The sequence below is a fragment of the Pleuronectes platessa genome, chromosome 22, assembly GCF_947347685.1.
Source record: "Pleuronectes platessa chromosome 22, fPlePla1.1, whole genome shotgun sequence".
Lineage (NCBI taxonomy): Eukaryota > Metazoa > Chordata > Actinopteri > Pleuronectiformes > Pleuronectidae > Pleuronectes > Pleuronectes platessa.
The window spans coordinates 10,795,388-10,816,190 of record NC_070647.1 but is presented as its reverse complement, the minus strand read 5'-3'; the positions used below and the strand labels follow the sequence as shown (position 1 = coordinate 10,816,190).

The 20,803-nt window shown below is 42.6% G+C and overlaps 3 protein-coding genes across 4 annotated transcripts in view; 2 read left to right on the top strand and 1 right to left on the bottom strand.

Moving 5' to 3' along the window:
* The first annotated feature begins 2,212 nt into the window (after window positions 1-2,212).
* Window positions 2,213-7,595, top strand: LOC128428537 (aldo-keto reductase family 1 member B1). The gene is made up of 10 exons (XM_053414742.1): window positions 2,213-2,396; window positions 2,842-3,009; window positions 3,339-3,455; window positions 4,759-4,836; window positions 4,929-5,051; window positions 5,126-5,232; window positions 5,337-5,418; window positions 5,897-5,980; window positions 6,107-6,189; window positions 6,283-7,595. The coding sequence occupies exons 1-10, from the start codon at window positions 2,331-2,333 to the stop codon at window positions 6,323-6,325; spliced, it is 951 nt and encodes a 316-aa protein (XP_053270717.1). The 5' UTR covers window positions 2,213-2,330; the 3' UTR covers window positions 6,326-7,595.
* Window positions 7,539-12,424, bottom strand: LOC128428536 (aldo-keto reductase family 1 member B1). Its single transcript, XM_053414741.1, has 10 exons — window positions 12,263-12,424; window positions 11,173-11,340; window positions 10,963-11,079; window positions 10,782-10,859; window positions 10,174-10,296; window positions 9,235-9,341; window positions 8,954-9,035; window positions 8,617-8,700; window positions 8,422-8,504; window positions 7,539-8,327 (listed from the first exon to the last, which is right to left on the bottom strand). The coding sequence occupies exons 1-10, from the start codon at window positions 12,326-12,328 to the stop codon at window positions 8,285-8,287; spliced, it is 951 nt and encodes a 316-aa protein (XP_053270716.1). The 5' UTR covers window positions 12,329-12,424; the 3' UTR covers window positions 7,539-8,284.
* A 4,830-nt stretch (window positions 12,425-17,254) lies between these two features.
* Window positions 17,255-20,803, top strand: part of tfec (transcription factor EC) — a 41,232-nt gene continuing 37,683 nt past the window's right edge. For both annotated transcript variants that reach the window (XM_053415366.1, XM_053415365.1), the window contains exon 1: window positions 17,255-17,477. In XM_053415366.1, coding sequence (XP_053271341.1) covers window positions 17,436-17,477 — 42 coding nt within the window. In that variant the 5' untranslated portion in view covers window positions 17,255-17,435. The remainder of the gene's footprint in view (window positions 17,478-20,803) is intronic.

Below are 20,803 nucleotides of genomic sequence, written 5' to 3'. Positions count from 1 at the left end.
CTCTCTCAAGTTTGGAAATGGAGGATTGAGGTGAGGGGTGTTCATCTGCAACATACACACTCAAGCTTTAAGTGAAAAGCACATGACAGGGACGAGGCTAAGTTGCTAAAAATAAAATAATAAGATTGCAATTTATATGTCAGAGGGAGTCTAGTTATCATACCTGCTTAAGTGAACCTTGATAAAAAAATATGTGTATTTAAAAAAGAATGTCAGACTTCAACATGATCAGATCAGTGAAAGAATCAATGTACGTATGGCACATCAGGCCAGCAAATATGGAACGCTCCTGATGTTGCATCGTCAGTGTATGAATGTATACGACCATTCTTAAGTGTTATTAATATCAATTAAACTGGAAAATCTCTGTACAAAATGCAATCGGATGGACCCACAGGGACTTTTTTTTAAACACAGCAAATGTGTCTGTCAGAGCAATAGAATTCCCCAAAAATGTGGATAATTCATTTTCTGTTTTTACTGGAACTTGTTTCCAAGGTCAGACTAGGTCGTGTGCTGCTTCACGAGTTGTCCATCTCCAAATATTTAATCAAGTTGAATTATATGCGGAGACATGCAAACCATCAATCAAGGTTCACTCCCAATGCCCTCTGCTCGACTGGGGCCTGTTCATCACATGTACTCCACTATGACTTATATAGTGTGTGGTTTGGTTTGTATAGGATACAATGCATTATTTAAGCCACTAATGCTACTATCACCACCATTACACCTGCACCAGTTATAAGTTTATTTCAAACGATGTAATAGACAGCTGATACTGGTCGACCGAGTGGCTGCATCCCTCGATGGCGGCGTTCATACCCAGGAAATTTCAGCTTCATTTTTGGATGGTGGGGGGGAGGGAGAAGACATGACGTCCATCTTTATATACAATCTATGGTAAGAGCATGCAACACATAATACCAGACACACAGTCAACAGAAATATGGACTAAAGACAACACTGTACTGCATAGTCGGACATTTGTATAACATGCACACGGTATCTCAAAACATACTTAAACCTAAATAAATGTAATAATGTTTTTACAGCTTCCAACCATCTCTTCAATCCAGAACTCATCCAGAGAGAGAGGGGCGGCTCATGATGCTCCTCTCGGCTTCTGTGAATAGAGCAACTGACAGAGTAATACAGAGTGCACATGAGGACAGTATATCCAGTTATTCAGTGACTGGGACTATGTTCCGCTGGTTTTGCAGTATTCCGAATTTTTATTAAGCATAATGTCTTTCTCTGTGACAGCACGAGTGTAATTTCTGTATACTGCCTCAAAAGTCAATGATTTAATAAGTATCACTGTGATGCAGCAATTTATTCCTTGTCTGTATGTGCACTTTTAATGTCATGTTTTATGTCTTATGATACAATTTATATTTTTATTTCAGCTTATAATACATTTGATATTTTGTACTCCTTTGGATGTAATACTGTAATATTCTCTGTACTCTATTATATTTTGTGTAATGGATCCTTAGAGCCGACTGGTACCAGAATATCCTTCAGGATTAATAAAGTCAAAGCTAGACTAATAATAGTCTTTGATATTTCTAATCTACTTGTACCTATAGGCAATGTCAGTGCTAGTGAGTAATACTCTACAATACGTACTGATATGTATATTAACTTTACATTTTCTGACATATTTGACACGTTTTGGTACAAAAGTAAAACGTTTTAGTGAAATCCAACTGAATGTAATGTCCTTACCAAAGGTTGCATTTAAGATACATTTATTTGCTGGAGTAAAAGTGTGTAATATTAAAGTTTGACTTCCTTTAATGTTTGTAAAATCTACTGATTCATACGGTGGCCCGTAGATTCATCTGGTGTGTTTTATAATTCCCATGATGAAAGGGCAAACTCCTGGTTTGCACCAATAGGAAGGCCTCATTAACTATTTCCCAGTCACACAGTCTTTAGAAAATCTGCTCAAACTGAATCAAAGCAGTTATTTACTAATGTCACATACTCCCTTAGTTCCCCTCTGTAGACTGTAATCCAAGCAACACAACATCCATTACAATCACAACATTTGTGCTGATCGACGCTCTGACTCTTGAAACAGTTCCATGGCCTGGATACCATCTGGCTTTCAAGGCAAGACATGACTAATCGAACCGCCAGCGGCTCTCTCTCTTCTCTGCCCGCTAACCCCTCCTCTCTCTCTCTCTCTCTTTATCTCTCTCTCTCTCTCTCTCTCCTTGGCATTTGTTATTAAAGGAGAGGCTGCCTCCTTTCCCCGTGTAGTGAAAGGACTGGTCCGCTTGCAAAGACCGGCTGAGGGGCTGCACGAGCACATCGTCAACATGATACCTGCGGTGAAGCTCAACACCGGAGCGGAGATGCCCATTGTGGGTCTGGGAACGTGGAGGGTAAGGAGGCTCAGCAGTTTGAATATAAGGAGCAGATCTGTGCAGACGGGCAGACCCCCGCCCCTCACTGGATGTGAGATAACAGCTGACCGGGCTCTGATGCTGTAGTAGTGTGTCGACTGTATGTGTTTTAATTAACAGGCCTGAATCCACTGGTCCTGCAGTGTAGCTCACTGGGGATTGTGTATTTAAGTGGTATTTAAGCATTGTTGACTTTTGTAAACATAACCTGTTGCCTGAGGGTAAATATTAGCATGTTGCTGTCCACTGACCTCTGCCTGACAAGATTAGAGTGGTCGTGGCTTTACAAGTGGCCCTGGTGGGCATTTCCTACCATTAAATGATGAGTGAATATTAGTGTAAAACTAGATCAGCACATCACCTGGTACAACTGTTTATCTACATGTGCAATTTCTGTCTTTTTTGTATCTCCCCATCTTTGCAGGCGGAACAGGGAAAGGTGGTCGAGGCTGTAAAAGTGGCCATAAGCGCCGGCTACAGGCACATCGACGGCGCCCTGGTGTACCAGAACGAAGAGGAAGTCGGCGCTGGGATCCGTGCAATGATTGATCAAGGAGTAGTCAAGAGGGAAGACCTATTCATTGTCAGCAAGGTACTGTGCATGCCTGGTCATACCCAAAACCCATCTGCCCCTGATCCTGCATTGATGTAGTGCAAGACTGAGACATACATCGTAAAGTATTTGAGCAGCAATTCAAATCAGGAATACAAATACAAACTGCAGTGTAACAAAACTGCTGAGTCATCTGCTCATTCTTGGCATCATGAGTTGTATAAGCCCACATGTGGGAAACGCATTAGACCTGAATGCTTTGGTAAGGTCCTCACGTTTCCCCCCCACCGCTCCCTTGTGTAATTCATCACATGTACGACTATCACCCCCAACACACCCACAGCAGTTGTCTGTTTGTTTTTCCACAGCTGTGGTGCACCTTCCACCTTCCATCCCTTGTGAAGGGAGGGTGTGAGAAGACTCTAAGAGACCTGAAACTGGACTACGTGGACCTCTACCTCATGCACTTCCCTATGGGAGCCAAGGTTTGGACACCACTTTCCTAGTAATCCAACTCACATTTGGCCTATTTCATCTGTTTCTGTATCGCATCGCAGACATTTGGAATTTGAATGACACTTTTTTCCAGTTTCTAGTAAGGATTTTCTATTTTCGATCAGTTAAGGTGAATAAGGTCTGGGTGTGGGAACTTAGACTTTTTAAGTAGCCTTAACAAGAGCAGACGTGTCTGAACCCCTCTTGAAACGGGTGGAGATGTGTGAGGGCCAGAATGAGGCAGATCAGCAGCAGCCAGTCTCTTCACAGTTGCACGATTCTTGTTCACCTACTGGTTATGCCTCGTCCCACTTACTGAAGCTTTTTGGTCCCGTGCCTCATTTTATTCTTACTCATTCTCATCTTACATTGCGCTTGAACTGAAATGAACTCTGAATTTGAGGTCCTCTTTATAGCCCTCGGGAGATTTGTTAGATCAACCGATCCTGTGATGCTACATGAGACCGGTTCAGCCAGCCATTCTGTTCAGTAGCCTATTTTATGTACTTTTATCTCTGTTGAGTAATGTGTAAGCCACATTTAACAAGCCTAACTGGCCTAAAAGGCAGATGCAGTTTAAGAGTTGTTCCTTTTGTTTGCTTTTATATAGGCAGTATTGTCGGTTGGTTTGTAAATCTACCATAAACCAGAAAACAAGCAAAGAGCAACGGAAGCACAACCAGAAAATCTGGGTTGTCAACCAATGTCTGATTGGCATGGTAAGAGGTCAAATTGGTAAAAATTTGGCCTGATGTCGAAGCACGGATAAAGAGGAAGGCTTTGTGCACCAGTGAAGGTTGGATAAAGGCTGTAGTGTTGCAGGGCAGGAGAGGAGGTGAAGGGGAGGTTAATAAACAGGATCACTCTTGTGCTATTGAGAGAATCCTTCCTGTTTGGGATCATGAGTGAAGACATTTCTGTAACGACCTACCCACCAGGGGAAATCAACTCTGCCATGCACATGAGGCAGATGGTTGAGGTCTTACTTGCTAATAACAAAAGTATGATGGCATGTTTTGATAGTTAAAGACAAATGGCAAATCGGAGTCACAGCTATTGCATAAACAGTTATTTTGGCTTCCCCAAAAACCTTCGATGGTCAAAGCGAGCATAGCGTGCTCATCTGTGGTTTCTAACACGGTGGAGGTCCTCGTGCTTTCGAAGCCTCGGTGGTGAGATCGCCAGTCTCTGCTGGTTCCTCCTTTATACCTCGTTGATGCCAGTTCTCACTCTTGCTCTGGTGTTGTCGAATGCTTCCTTGCTTATATTAGTTTTTCTTTTTCTTTATTGCAGCCAGGTGATAACCCTTTTCCTTTAGATGAACACGAACAGATCATTTCTGATGATAGCAACTTCTTGGACACTTGGGAGGTAACTGCAGTTGACGCATTGCGACATTTCAAATGGACGATCTGTGCGATGGAAGATACATCACTTATACCAATGTGCAATGTGTCACTAAGGCTATGGAAGAGCTGGTGGATGCTGGGTTGGTCAAAGCAATCGGCATCTCCAACTTTAACAAAGACCAGATTGAAGCCTTACTCAACAAACCAGGCCTCAAGTACAAGCCCGCTAACAACCAGGTGAGAAACAGGATTTCCGGTGTGAGGAAAAGATAAAAATATATTCGAGGTAAAGCCTTTGAGTGTTTCCCCAGATTGAGTGTCACCCGTACCTGACCCAAGTGAAGCTGATCGACTACTGCCACTCAAAGGGAATCTCAGTGACGGCCTACAGCCCCCTGGGTTCCCCTGACAGACCCTGGTGAGGGGAAATATCACATATCATACATAAAGGTATTGGCAGCTTTACATGTCAACAATAATAACTGTTAACTAATCTGTCATTTATGGCTCTTATTTAAAAAGGGCTTCAACTGAAGAAGCCTCTCTGCTGGAGGACCCGAAGATCAAGGCCATCGCTGACAAGTACAACAAGACTCCAGCACAGGTGAGAAAGACACATCTTTGTGATGTCTCACCCCTCCTCTTTTTTCCTGGAAATATGAGATCTCAAAAAGTGCTTGATTTCGTCAAACTTCTCAAAACTGAGGAAGCATGTGTAAAATGAGTAAATGCCGTTTGCCATTTGAAGCTTTTATAAAAGGCACTCTATATTGGATATTCATAGATGACATACCAGATAGCAGCAGCACAAGTTTTCAGCATGAAAAAGTGAACAAACAGTTAATGTTTTATGACCTGAAGAGAAATGAGCCAAAAGGCTTTGTTTCAAAAGTTAAATAACAGGAAACCACAAGGAGAAAGCCACTGCTGTCCCATGGTGTATAAATGTCTATTACGAAACGGACCATGGCAACTTTAACAGTACGGCATTGTTTGAATTGGGTGTATCACAAAATATGATGGAATGTTGAAGGAGATGACATAATAAAACATCTAACGTGTTTACACCGTCTTCCAACTAGGTGCTCATGAGGTTCCACACCCAGAGGAACGTGATCGTTATCGCAAAGTCAGTAACGCCCCATCGAGTCAAGGAAAACTTCCAGGTATATCGAGCGTCAACTTCTACTCATCTCTGCTTTTATGTGATTTTTCAACTTTGAGCTACTTTTTTATGTCTGGTCTTGCCTCTGGTCTTGCCTGACTTGCTCAGATGCGTCTTCTCTTTTCAGTTGTTTGACTTTGAGTTGAGCAAAGAAGACATGAAGACCATGCTGAGCTTGGACAGGAATTGGAGAGGATTCCCGATGCCATGGTAAGTAAACAGTAAGACGATTTGGGGGGGGGGGACAGACATTCAATTATCGTTATCAGGTAAAGCATATTAACCTTTTTCTTTTTCCTACAGGGCGACCAAACACAAAGACTTCCCCCTGAATACAGAATACTAACATGCAATACAATGGACTGCACCTTCTGCTGTGCATCTATTCTTATAATTCAGATGTTACGTGTTGTGATATCAAACTAACTTGTTTAGAAAGACAGATACTGAAGAAGGACTTAATTATACTGAGCTTTAGCTGGATCTATGATCTCCTCTCTCATTAAAAGATCAAACGGTTGTAGGTTAGGTTTACAAGGGACAAACGGGGCGTGGAAGTTGTCGCTACAAAAGTAAAACACAATTTGAATGACACTTTCACAACTTTCCCTTTTTTGTAAGCTTGTAACACGAGCGGTATGCACATATTCGGGAATGTGGACCGTTTATGTGAGCTGCATCCTGATGATCAAAGCCTGGCAGATTAGGTTAAGAAGAAGATCAGATTAGTTTTTACGCTTGTTAATAGTTGGTCATCCTTTGTTATCACAAGTATTCTGTCAGACTCCGGTACTTATGCTGTATTTATTGATCTTATGAAGTTCCTGTGTAAAAAAATTACTTCCTGTAGGCATTTTGTAGTATAATAAACATGCCTGAAATCTGAATTGGACCATACCACTACAGCAATACACATGAAGTGTTTGAGCCAATGACATTTTTTGGGATTAAACCGTCTGTGCTCCTATGTCTTCATGACATGAACTTGGGTCTCAAGGTCATTCTGCCGATAAACCTTTTCAGACATGGACTCCAAACATATGAAGAACGCAGCAGGAGATTCTCTGGGTTAGAAATGTTCACAACAGAATCATCTCCACGTAATTTCCTGCTGTGTTCTCATCAGGACTCGCTGGGAGATTCTCTGGAGTTCTTTGGGGGCTCCCAAGAGAAACAGCAGAATATGACTTATCTCTACGTTCACACATGCAGCCCTCCAGACAAACTTAAATACCTGCTTTCCAGTACAATAATAAACACATACTTTATGTTCAGCATAAACTAGTTCCATCTTAATGGCTGTTATGTACAGTACATCTCACAGGATCAGTTAGTCCTAGAGTCCACTGGACTGTATACTGTATATATTAAGTAGCAAAATAATCCAAACTACTTTTCATGGGCCTTAAAAGTGAAGCATTCCCTATCACACTACATTTATGTTGGCAAAATATGTGTGTGTTTGTTTATACCTGCGTGTGTGTTGATCCCACCACCTCAGGTACCAGCAGCTCATTGCTGTATCTGCTGGATGAATCTGAAAGAAAACTTGCACCAACTTGTTGTATTTTTCTGCCACAGGACTTTATTAAAAATAAAAACAGCTGACAGGGGAAGTGAGAGTGGTTATTTCATAACGAGATTAATACACATGGTTACAAAGTGCCACATGACTTAGACAACATGGGGGGGGGAAGTACTTTTGTCATTCATGATTGGGGAAATCTATTGTGCAGTCATGAACACCTCAGCCCAAGTCACAGAAATAAAACTTAAGAAAAGAAAGAAAAACAAAGAGGAAGCTACAACTGCAGATTTGAAAAAATAAATCTGGAGAGAAAGAAAGTTCAGGCCATGAGGAGTGTTTGTTGAAACAGGATTGGTACATCTGTGCTACCAAAAGATATTTTGACCTGAATGTTTTATCATTTAGTTTGAGAATCTGTTCCTTTTACATTTAGGTAAACGTTTTACAGAAAAATGCAGATTAGCTTTACCGCTAACTCTGGTTAAACAGTTGGATGTGCATGACCTCTTGACGTGTAATAACTACGCAATGACAAGACAGTTAACTCTCATTGTATGAGTGGAAACATCTTGAGTGCAAATGCGTCTTTGGAGCATGGAGACAAGACCAGTGACAAAAGAAAGGTATAATTGCTCCTGAAAATACCTTGCATTTCCTGTAACATAAAAATAAAATCTAACTGTAGAGTGTAAGTGGCTTTAAAGGTTCAGGGAGGTGAAAGAAAGCAAACCCCAGCTTTCACTGCAAACCTTGAGAAAAACCAGCGTGTCCAGCTGTTCAGAATTCAGCTTTGAAGGGAAAGTCCTTGTGGGTCGTGCCCCTGTAGAGGAAAAACAGGAAAATAATTTATCCAGAAAATCAGGAGAATACATATTTAAGTGGTCAGAATTTACAGTAAGTGCACCGAATCTCACCACTCCATGGGACAGGCCCTCCAGTTCCTGTTGAATCCAGATATAGTTTTCATTTCCTCTGCGCTCAGTTCAAAGTCGAACACCTGTAACGATTCAAACCAAAGTTTTCACGCACGAGCCAACAGGCGGAGCAAGTAAAGGGCTCGGCTAGCAGCTAATCCCAGAAAACATCTCAACAAGCTGTCGGCTTATTACTTGGAAATTCTCCTGAATGCGCTGAGGCGTGACGGACTTGGGGATCGCGATCACGTTCCTCTGGACGTGGAAGCGGATCAGGACCTGATGGGGGGGAAGAGAGAGGGTGTGAACACGTGAATGTGATCAGAGGTCTGAGTGTAATAACAGTGATACATGGAATTTCAATCAACCACACTTCTTTTTTATGCATTGTTGTTAATGCTTACTACGGACTATGAGAATAAAAGTCAGATTATTAATGCAAATCCTACTTTGCAACAAAAATGGAACTGTTTTGGTTTTTAACTCTTTCAAGTCTCCTCTTAGTTTGATCAATCCAGTGTATAAGTTGTACCTGGGCTGTGCTCTTCTTGTACTTCTCTGCAATGGCCTTCAGGATGGGACTCTCCAGAAGTGGTGGGTCATCTGCTGAAGCCCTGTAATTTAAAAAATGCATATCCCTCATCATCTAAAAAATATAACACACAACTTTATTCTAAGTTGAACTGTTGTGAAACTGGTCTCATATAACTTTACAAGAGTTTCTTTCATAGCAACAGAAGATGGCAAACAAATGAATATAAAATGAATAGGTGTCATTATCTGTTTTAATAGGGGAGATATGATCTTACTGACCAGGCTCTGTCAGGGGAGCCCAGCGGGCTGTACGCAGTCACTGTGATGCCCTGCGAGTGGCAGTAGTTGATCAGCTTCTCCTGGGTCAGGTAGGGGTGGCACTCCACCTAGTGGATCAAAAGCACACAGAACCAGGGAGTGATGCCTAAACCACAGAATAAGAATAACTTCAAAGTGTATCCGGTATCCATGTATCCATTGGTTAATTTGCTGAACATGTTTGATCAAAAATAACAGATCTGATGTTATGAATAATATCGTATGTACAGAGACAGGCTGAAAAAGTCTCATTTATGTCTATAAACCATAAATCTTTCTGAATGCATATTTTCCAATATCTTTTCTTCTATTGTCGGCTCCAAACTGTGACATCTGTCAGAATTAAAGCTGAATTTGTGGCTTAAAAAAATACTCTCACTAATCTGACTTCTTGTACTTATATTTAGACATGTTCCACAATTTCTCAGAAATGGTGCCAGTTCATTGGCATCATTCTCAGGGATTAACTCACTGATGTTCCATTGTTTTGCTCTTTGTTTGCTGTTACTGTTACAAGGAGAAGGAGGATAATGCTGCTGTAACCTAATAAACAACACAACCAAACAAAATCAGGAGATTCATGGGGAACAAAGGTTCTGAGAAACAGCAGAAAGGTAAGGTCCCCTCAGCTAATTGGTCCGGCCCGAGGCGACTCGGCTGTGGCCTTTTAAGAATTAAGACATTTGTTTCTCTGACCTGACGTCAGGGGACAGATAATGGCATTATGGCCTGTTGCCCTTTAAGAACAGCGATCTCTAAAGGCATCTGTTTTCTTTCTTCTCAGTAGCCAGGACTCGAACATGTCAGTTCTCAAAGAGAATGTATGTACGCCGTTTCTATAGTTACCAGAATAAAAGGTGTTCTCCAGCATTGATGTCACTGTGAGGTTCTTTAGCGTACCTGGTTGTTGGCCGGCTTGTATTTGAGGCCGGGCTTGTTGAGAATGGCTTCGATCTGCTCCTTGTTGAAGTTGGAGACACCGATGGCTTTCACCAAACCAGCGTCAACCAGCTCCTCCATCCCCTGAGACAAACAACCATTAAGAAATCATGTTTACCTAAACTTAGCATTTAGCAACTGTGGCTACGTAAACCTATATCAGCTCCGTCGATATCATCCAAACCTCCTGAATATATCATAGCTACAATTCACTTTGACTCTGTTCCTGTGGTGAACATCCCACTGGTGTCAGATTTGGAGCTTGTACTAGTTTAAACCATAAACTGTATAAAAAGATGGATGAAGCATGAAGTTCAGATTACATGAGATCTCTAAAAAACGAAATCTATATTATTAATCTTAGCATAGTATAGACAAAACATTGCACGCACAACTTAAGGCTGCAAACTTGCACTTAGTTGTCGGTCCTCGTTACTTTCACAGGCTAAAACGGTTTGTTCAGTTTCTAAACTAAAATATAAGAGTTAAAGATGACATGAATCTTCCATGAAGAATTACATCTGTAAGGAGTTTGAACTGTTTGTGTGTTTTCTCAGATCAACTCTCACCTCCCAAGTCTTCAGTAGGTCTGTGTTACCACTGATCAGCTGTCCTGCGCTGTCCAGAGGAAAGTCGTCATCGCCGGGCTGTAACATGACAAAAGAATAAAAACACTGAGGCTTCCAGCAGAATGTGAGAGGGAGGTTTCACACCCTCAGACGTGACAGGGAGCTGCATACTTTAAACTACCTTGAGACCCATGGGCCAGTGCACGAGGTAGAGGTCTACGTACTCCAGCCGGAGATCACTGAGGGTCTTCTCACAAGCCGGCCTCACCGCGGACTTCTCATGGAAAGTGCACCACAGCTGCAATGTGAAAGGCCGGAGCATGCATGGTCAGGGAGAGCAGTTGAAAAAACCAAGACATATAAAAGGATAACTTGCTCGTCGACAACTCACTTTGCTAACGATGAACAGATCCTCTCTCTTCACCACGCCATCCTTGATCATGGCCTCAACACCGTCTCCCACCTCCGACTCGTTTTTGTAGATGAACGCTCCATCGATGAGCCTGTATCCTGCCTTGATGGCTGCTTTCACTGCTTCTGTCACCTGACCGGGGGCAGACTGGAACAACAGGACTGGTTAGTACCTGGTGACGTGTTTTTCTTTATTGTGCGGAACATCGACATTGTGGCATGCTTGTGATTCGAAAGGGACCTCGTGATTGTGTTTCTCAGCTCAGGACCAGGGATAATTCACTTGAACGAGGACATGACATTTGTTTAGTTACTTAATACTTGTCCCCTGGGAAGTCATGTGTCCTCTGCACTAGATACCGTTTCATTATCAAAGAGCGAATGACAGATCAGCTCCAAAATGAATATACACTGTATCGTGCCTGTTTCTGAAGCTGGGAGACCGGTTTCTGAAACCTGTGACCTCCACTACCTCTGCCTGCATGGGTTTGTTAGTCAGTGAGCCGGAGTAATGCAAAAACTAACTAAACTAAATGCAGATTCCCACTAAAACTGTTGGAAGGATGCGATGTGGGTGTGGGAAGAAGCCATTCAATTTGGATCCAGGGGGCGGATCCACTTTTTCTACTTTTGTATCCAAGCAGGGAATTTCATAATCATACTTTTAGTATCAAACCTGTATGTTACAGCTTGGATTCACTTTCCATTTTTTACTATTATACACATACATATCTATAATACTGCTGATACTAATCGCTTATTTCCCGTAAAGCATGAAACATCAGGTTTCTGAGATATTTTAAGAAACTTTACTCTTGCAAATACTCATTAAGGTTTCACAGATTTAGATCCAGCCTTAAGTTATTGTTACTTATTAACCATCAAGTTAAACGTCCGTCACTCGTAATGTGTCAAATTCAACGCAATTGCGTGTGAATTTCCATTAAAATACAGATTCCTCGACGACTCGTTCATAAACTCGCAGCTTCGCGTCCAGCTACCTAGCTCACCGGCTAATTCTATTTATACGGTTTTATTTTGGAGAGTTTAATGAAGATATCAATACGCACCTTCCATGTGCCGAGCCCGACTGTGGGCATATGTGCACCGGTGTTGAGTTTCACTGTCGCGGCCATTTCTACGGAGGACGAGGGGGAGACTGGGAGCGAGAGTCAAGTGCTCACACCACAGACGCCACACCAGCCGCGCATCTATTCGTGGTGTTACGGTACAGGTGCCGGGAGCGGACAAAAAGGACCCAAACAAACGATGCACGTTTAAAATCGCTTATTTAATATGACTTATTATGGACGATTGATAAAATGGGTGATAAAATCAATAGTAAAGTCTGATAAATTATATCGTTCACAACTTGCTCATATTAAATATGATGTTAACATTTTTTTTTAGAAGTAACAAATACTTTTCACCTGACTCTTGTTCAGGATGACCCTTGCTTTCTACATGCCAGGTTTTAGAAGAATCTTGAGAAAAATAAAGGGATCATCAGCAACAAATATCAAACACAGGACTTTTAATGCAACACAAGGGAGAGTGAATGCACTTTAGTTACTTTATCACTGATATTAAGTTCAAGGTATGAACTATTACTAATGGTTGCTAGGGATACAATCATTTGGCCCAGACAGTGAACAGTTGAAATCAAATTTGTATGTTCCTGGCAAAGGAAATGTTATTACCCTGTATGGCTGGTTTATGGCTTTGTGATGTTTGGAATCTATAACGATATATATGATTTAAATATATGATAAAACACATATAACTAGTGAAAATGCAATTCTCAAAAGGAAAAAACTTGGATTCCACTTGTTCGTTGAACTGAACTTCAGCAGGCCAAAACTTTTTCTTAGTTCTGCCAGTGAACCACAAGAGGGCACCATTCCCACACTTTCCTGCCTCCTCAAATCACAGAAAATGAGACTGAGAAGTAACGTGATAACATTATTATAAATATATGAACTATTGTGACCAGTATTCACGGTGACTTAAATGAATGATGAATTCATTATTTCACTTTACCTCCTAAAAACCTCACGCCAGGAATCAATATTTTTCTTTCCTTTATTAATAGTGGAAAAAAATGCTTTTGGAACAAACACCCGGTCACTGTCCAGCATGTGGCGTAAAATGTAGCTGATTCAATTCCTTGATTTAATTGGTGATTGCTACTTTCCCTATGGAATAATGCTTACGCTCTGAATGCGCACTATTCTAAAAGTACCCTTAAACCCCGAGAGACAAATACAAGGTTTTCTCTATTTTATCTAAATCAGATAAAACCTCACAGACCTTTAAACTGAGTCGTTCAACACTCTGAGCGGCAGATAAGAGAGGGAGGAAAAAAACACACACAAAAGGAGAAAAGTTACTGGAGCCGGCAGCCGCTGTGTGTACCTCACAATGGCTCCCGCTAAAGTTTGTGTCTCTTCTGATCTTCTCCCAGCTGGGCGCCTGCTTTTCAGAGCCCCGTCTCGCTCTGATCTGACTTCAGAGCCCCGCAGATCCCTTTTTTTTTTTTTTTAGCCAGCCCTGCAAACTGTCAAAGTATCCCAGGAATCAAATGCTGTCGTAGGCTGTCATGATCAAAGGCCCGCAGGTAAACCAGAGGCAAGACACAGCGACACACAATCGCCACCTTGAAAAAGACAAGGAAACGGGGGAGAGGGCATTCCGGAGGATCTTTTTCTGTGACTGCTGGTGTAGCTGCTAGGTCTCACTGAGAGGCGAGCATCGATGAGAATCAAGGGGAAAGAGCGAGAGACAACCTTTTGAAGCTACAACAGAGGCCCAGAGAAAAACCATGTGGCACTCAAGGAAACTTCAGGACAGAAAGTGTCAATCAAAGGCGAGCGTTCTTCCAGTTTTTCTCAAAGAACAAAAAGGTGGAAACATGCGACATACAGAGAGGACGATGCTGTGACAAATAAACACACAGATCACAACGAGCTGCTCTCCTCTCCTCCTATTATAATGAACACTCCAACCGTTCACAGGCCCCACATCAGACCAGACGCCGCGCCAGCGAGAGCCCTGACCTGTCCCGCCAAGATCAAACACCTCATTTCATTCCACTGCCTCCGCTCTGTTCTCCCCGTTTTCTCTCCCTCCACCTCTCCTGCGCCTCAGCCTTTTCGCTCGTCCTCTTCTCCCTTTCTCGCCAGAGCGCCCCGGGTCACAATCTCCACCCGTAAATCTAATGTCGAGTGTCAGCTCCCGCAGAGTTCACTCACACACTCGGCATTCTGCACATTCCGTCTGCTGAACAATAACAAGATCAGGGAGAGAAATCCCTACGTCATGGGCCGAAAGCGTGGACGTTCATCGAGTGAGGAGAGGGAGGGAGGGGAACGGTCGGCTGATCTGAGCCCAGCAGACATCGTGGAAAAGATATTATTTAAAAACCCACAATGATCCCACCAACATCTGGATTAGGCAGACAGACAGAATTGATTTAGAGCTAAAACTATAAGGCTGCGTATTCAGTGGTCCATTGACAACGGTTATCGGCATCAACTTCCACCATCCGTCATTCGTCTGCCTCATCTTTTTAAGCAAATGGGACAAAAAAATACTGGATCTAGTCTTGAAATTGCTAATATTTGCACGTTTGCTCTGTTTTCTATGATGATACGATACATGCTGGGAATCCTTACCTCTGCCATAGAGGTTATGTTTCCATTGCTGTTTATTTATTTTGTCGAGGGGTGTGACATGGCCTCAGGAGCAGATCTGGATAAATGGACAGAATGTGGCAAGACAGAGGTTTGTACTTGGCTGAGGTTATTCACGCCCTTCTTTATTTTGTAACACTCATATTTTCATATCGCATCGTCACATATCAAATAACCTCCACTGAGGAGTTTATTCCCCCCTATCCGTTTGGCTGTAGAAAGGATTAGGAACAAACTACCGGAGCGAGATTACAGATTACCACGGAATTTGGTGGAAGGATGCGATACAGGTCAGGAAGGAACCCCCTTTTTAAATTTTGGTCCAGGTCCAGATCAGGGGGTTGAATCCGAGAACATTTTTGAGATACTGGATTTTGTAACTTTTTCACTGATTTCCCAGGACATGATACTGGGATCTTGATGTTAAAATCCAGCACATTTAGGGAACTATTAGCTATGAGTGTGTGAAATTTGTTGCAATTGATTCAATTTGAGGTGACTGTTGAGGCCTTGGGGAGGTTTGCGCTCTTTATCTGATCTTATCTCAAGAAAAGCCTCACCACATACACAACAGCAGTCAACACGGATGGAAAACCCATCTAATTTGGGACAACAGAGCACAGTGGCTGGGGTGTTAGTGCATCAATGGCCTCATAGAGTGAGAAATTGTGTTTAGGGCCCTGCTGCTGCGAACAAGAGAGGCCAAGAGAAGCTGCTGCCTCCACCAGAATAGTTCAGACAATTTATTAAGTTAATGCCAGGGAATGTCGTGTTATTTGTGAAAGGGCCTCTGTGCTACCTTAACCATTCAGCTGGTTTGGATCTTCATAACGTTCACATTCCGACCCCTTCAGCTCTCAGATGGTGAATGCAAGTGTTTATTCTGTATTCATGACGATATTACCTTTACAAATCTTGTAATTTTTTTTTCTACTAATGGGTTTTGTATAGGAATGCCTTTCAAATAGTTCAGAAACAAAAATTTGATTTGTTTGCGTCAATAAAATGAAACACTATATTTGAAAGCTACACAAAAACAAACCCTGTACACACTGATTCTTTTTCTTTTTAAACTGCTCCTAACTATGTCACAATGAGGAAACATATTGTGTAATGTGTAAAGAGAGAATGTATGTTTGGATGAGTGACAGAATATCGGTATGAACGTGTGGGTGATTGGATGAATGCAACTTACGCTGAGGACCGCTTTGAGGGGTCGATGAGACTGGAAAACACATTTTAAAATACCGTCCATTTACCATTACTGTTGGTGGTATGTGCTCTGCTTTTCAAAATGATCAACAATGAGTGGGAATTTCTCTGTTAGCTGTGAAGATCTGTATCCAAACCACAATTGTGTATTTTCTCAAACATATAATCCTGTAAACATAAAAATAAAGATTTCGGGAAATCACACAAAGTGCCCATTCGACACTCTCACACACTCTCACACACACACACACACACACACACACACACACACACACACACACACACACACACACACACACACACACACACACACACACACACACACACACACACACACACACACACACACTCACTCACGCACACAAACACACACACTTGGCCTTGTAGAGGTGTCTCCTCTCTGGCCCCTCAGACACGGGTTTTTATCCGTCTTGGCTTGATTAACCACTTAGTTCAGTCTCTCAGACACGAGATTGCAGGGAAAGAGAAAGTAATGAAGTGCTTTTGAATTTGCATTCCTGAGAGCCTTCGCAGACGCCTTGATTTCGTCCGGCCTTCGCTGTTTGTTCACTGTCGAGAGACGTCTGCTATTTTAACGGTAACGCGCGGCGAGTGTCCATCCAGCCTCCTCCATATTGCTCCCTCATCAGCCTAACTGCCGCGAATAAACACAATCAACGCGCGTGTGAAGGGGAATCGGGAGGCCTGCTCATCATTGTCATTATGCAGATTGCGGCGTGACCGTGGACGCAGCACCGGAGACCCTTTCCCCCCACCGGTCCATGAAGCTGACCGAAAACACTTGTGAGTGTGTGTGTATTTTGTTCTTGGGATTTTGAGCGGCGCTGATCAGGTGCGGACAAACTGTCTCAAGAACATGAAACTAGAAGCATTCAGGCCACACTTGAAGTCAAGCCTGTATTTTTAGTATCGACCTTGAAAACAACATGAAAGTGCGAGTCCTGAGAGTCCAGTTATCAGCTTAAGTGTCCAAAATTCAAAAATGATATGCATTTCAAGGCTAAAGCTTATTTTTTCTTAACATTTAAAAACATTCATGTATTTTTTACAAGCCCACAGATGATGCAACAGGATGACTTGCAAGAATCGGTGTATATGTCTTTGTTTTGGTTATGGGGCATGCAGTTGACACGAAAGCTTCCCTTTGCACCCCGCTCTTACAGGGCGAGAAAAGAGGAAACACAACTTGCTTTAAATCTGGAGGCCTTTCACTGCCGCCTGGGCTTCAAGGAAGGATTGAGCATCAGGAGGAGGCAGATCCACGAGCAAGTCCATTTGAATATCGATCTTTGAAACAGAACCAGACTTTTAACTGTACATGCATCAAGTGGACCTGACTTCTTTAACCACCAGTCTGCAGGTAAATGAGAATTTGAGATTTATTCTTTATCTGTCAAAATCTGTCAAATTTGCCATGCTATAATGTGACTATAACTGATGCTATTTACAATGAGGTGCCCCTTCACCACCATACTCCAACGTCCTGTTTCCACAGGAAGTACATAACTGCAAGGTTGGGATGTTTTTGGACAAAATATAATTTTCCCATATATATATATATATATATATATATATATTCAAGATTCTTAACTGTGATATGTGCAGAAGAAGCAGGAGTTGCAATATACAATAAAAATATTACTTTGCTCGTCTTCCAACGGTGACAGAAATAAGGATTAAACAAGAAAATAGAGATTGAACACAAATCTAGTTTACTAAAAAAAATATTAGTGTATATGTATATATATATAAATAAATATATATATATGTATAAATATACATTGTTTTCTAAATGTTATTAAATACTTTCAATATAATGCAAAATTTGCAAAGGGAATGAAACTCATTTTCTCACAGTGGGACACATGCTATAGAGATTCTGGTTAGGGAGATTTTGGACATACGTCTGTCATTTAGTGAATCTGAATTATTTTTTTATTATTTTTCTTTTCCAGCATGTTCCAACACTATATAACAATGGTTTTCCCAATCAATGCCATATCAATTTGCTAAGTTTATGTTTGGATGTTTATAAAATGCACGTTAATGAAAGGTCATTGCGTTTGGCTGTTCTCTAACAGCATTACATTTAGTCACATTTGTAATAGAGCCCCACGCTCCATTAGCTGCCACTTAGCGGCACATGTCTCTTCCTGGAGAGGGCACATTGTGTTTGAGTTTGTTTTAAAGATCAGAATGACACAGCAGGATAAAATCTCCAGAGTTCCTCATGGGGCACTTCCTCATTTTGAGTCACCTGATATTATTTATAATAAACTGAGGAAAAAAACCAAACAACCCTGTGAACTTCTCCAATCTTGCATCACGGGAGAGTGGAGCGTGTGCAGGTTCAGGGATTGGGGGGGGGGGGGGGGGGACCGTGCAGACAGAATGACCTGCAGAGCAACAGGGGTGGACGTGTGTAAAGGACGATGAGTCACAGCCACGATGACTAAGACATATATATTTTCTCCGTGCCATGTCTACGGTTGTATAATGAGAGGATGGGGTGCAAAGCGTGGTGCAGTGTGCAGCAGCTGGAAGTGCCCAGTGGGACTCTGACATTAAGGTTTGTGCACTGGGCACTTCGAGAGTTTTGCAATGGTGAGAGATCTCGTGTGAGTCACGGCTCGACAGGATGTCATTTAACATCAGATGACAAACACATGCATGCACACACGCATGAGCACACACACACACACAGACACACACACACACACACATAAACACACACACACACACACTCACACGCAAACCCGCATTCACACATCTATCTCTCAAGATGTTGAATGGGTGTCTACAGCACCATCTTGTGGCCAACCTGGAAATTACAACTCCCATTTCCAGATAAGTGCATTTATTTGTTACTTAATAATAATAATAGTAGTAATAATAAAAATAAAAAATTATAATATATCAGTTTTCAGTATTTAGCATTCCCACTCTCCCCAGTCCGATAGGAGGATGTGTGTAAGACTCAGTGGTCAGGAAGAAGAATGTAAACACTGTCTGCTCCGAGGCCTGACTTCAAAGTCAGACGGTGGTAACGTCCTCTCAGCGGTGGCGTGCTCCCTTGACCAAGGAAAAAGGAAAAGTGAATGTTCATCCACGGTTCGATGGCCTCTTCCTGATAACTGCTCTTTGAAGTCACAGAGCAGATCTGATTGACTTGTAGAGTAGACGCATACAGACCCCGTTATATAGAAACTGTCTCGTTGTGGCAACGCACAAAAAACACGTTGCATGTGTTTCCCGCAACATTATAAACCAACGGATCATTTTCCCAGGTTTAGGGATAGGGATAGTTTGTCGTGCAGTGTACAAGGGGGGGCAAGGAACGATCAAATGCACCAGCGTGTCCATGTGCTGATAACTCTTTTTGTTTTGACACACAAGCTGCTTTCAGGAATATCCTAAACTCTGGAGATCCTCCTGACGTTCTCCACAGGGTCTGTATGTGTGAACACGAAATCCCCGAGTGGGTTTGACGATTCATCAAACACTTGACAATGAGCAGAGAGTCTCTTGAAAGGAAAATTCCGCAGAAAGTCCAGACCTAATTCTGGCCATGTCATGTCTGAAAATGCCTAAAATGACACATGATCAAGGCTGCATGTTTCCTCCTTGTTAGCATTGTTAGTTAACAAACTTCGACTTCTTCTTCTTCTTTGGCCAAACACTGATCCCAAACGGGTCCGGAGGAACCGACGTCAACGTACGGTGCGAGCAGTGAGGTCGGGTCAGACCAGCGGAGCGTTCAGTGACAGCACGTAAATCGCCTTTTCAGCGCAGACAATTTGGTCGCACAGTGTGAGGTCGGATTTAACAACGTTTGTAAAGACGCACAGTGTTGGTCCAGCTCCAGTGATGACCTCAGCTCCTCACACACAGACACACACACACACACACACTCACACACACTGAAAGCTCTCTGGGATAATGACCTTGTGTGAGGGGTGTCAGGTGTTCGGAGGAGACTTGTGGTGTGATCGGTGATAGAGACTGGATCTCCTGTGTGTCTCCTGCGTGTCTGAGCTCTTCATCATTATCTGGGCTCACTGACTCATGTCTTGAGCGCAGGCAGCAAAAAGCTCTCGCGGCGGCCTTGTTCCCGACGCGCCGGGGAGCGACCGGGAGGGACAATGAGAGAGAATTAGCGGCGAGGAAAGTAAAAAGAGCAAATAAATAGGAGCCTCAATACATGACGGCCCGGCAACAAAGTCCACTGTGGGGGAGAGGGCGAGCGAGGGGCAGAGGAGAAAGAAGAGGGGAGAGAGAGAGGCCCTGATGAAAATAAATAGTGGAGCTCTCAGGGAGGCAGGGCTGAGCGGATTGGAGGTGATGATGAGTGGAGAGCTGTACAAAGTGGTACATCTATGGGAGAGCTTTTAATGAGGCGAACGTCAGTGTGTGTGTGTGTGTGTGTGTGTGTGTGTGAGAGTGTGTTTTCTCATCTGTGACACAGACACTCAGAAAGTCCTCACCAATGATACTCTCAACTTCCTGTCTCCGTGTGGGTGGCAGACATACAGACAGACACACACACACACAAACCCTGACAGACAGACATAGACAGACACACACCCACACACGTTTACAGACACAGACACACAGAAAAACAGACAGACACGCATGTACAGAAGGATAGACAAAAACGCATGCACGTACACACACACCTATAGACAG

Bases quoted from the DNA above. Each gene is read 5' to 3' on its own strand.
- LOC128428537 (XM_053414742.1), top strand. From the start codon at position 2,331: ATGATACCTGCGGTGAAGCTCAACACCGGAGCGGAGATGCCCATTGTG. The intron at 3,010-3,338 runs GTACTGTGCATG...GTTTTTCCACAG, and splicing joins ACCTATTCATTGTCAGCAAG to CTGTGGTGCACCTTCCACCT. The intron at 5,233-5,336 runs GTGAGGGGAAAT...TTATTTAAAAAG, and splicing joins GGTTCCCCTGACAGACCCTG to GGCTTCAACTGAAGAAGCCT.
- LOC128428536 (XM_053414741.1), bottom strand. From the start codon at position 12,328: ATGGCCGCGACAGTGAAACTCAACACCGGTGCACATATGCCCACAGTC. The intron at 11,080-11,172 runs GTGAGTTGTCGA...TTCACATTGCAG, and splicing joins ATCTGTTCATCGTTAGCAAA to CTGTGGTGCACTTTCCATGA. The intron at 10,297-10,781 runs GTGAGAGTTGAT...TGTTTGTCTCAG, and splicing joins ACCTACTGAAGACTTGGGAG to GGGATGGAGGAGCTGGTTGA.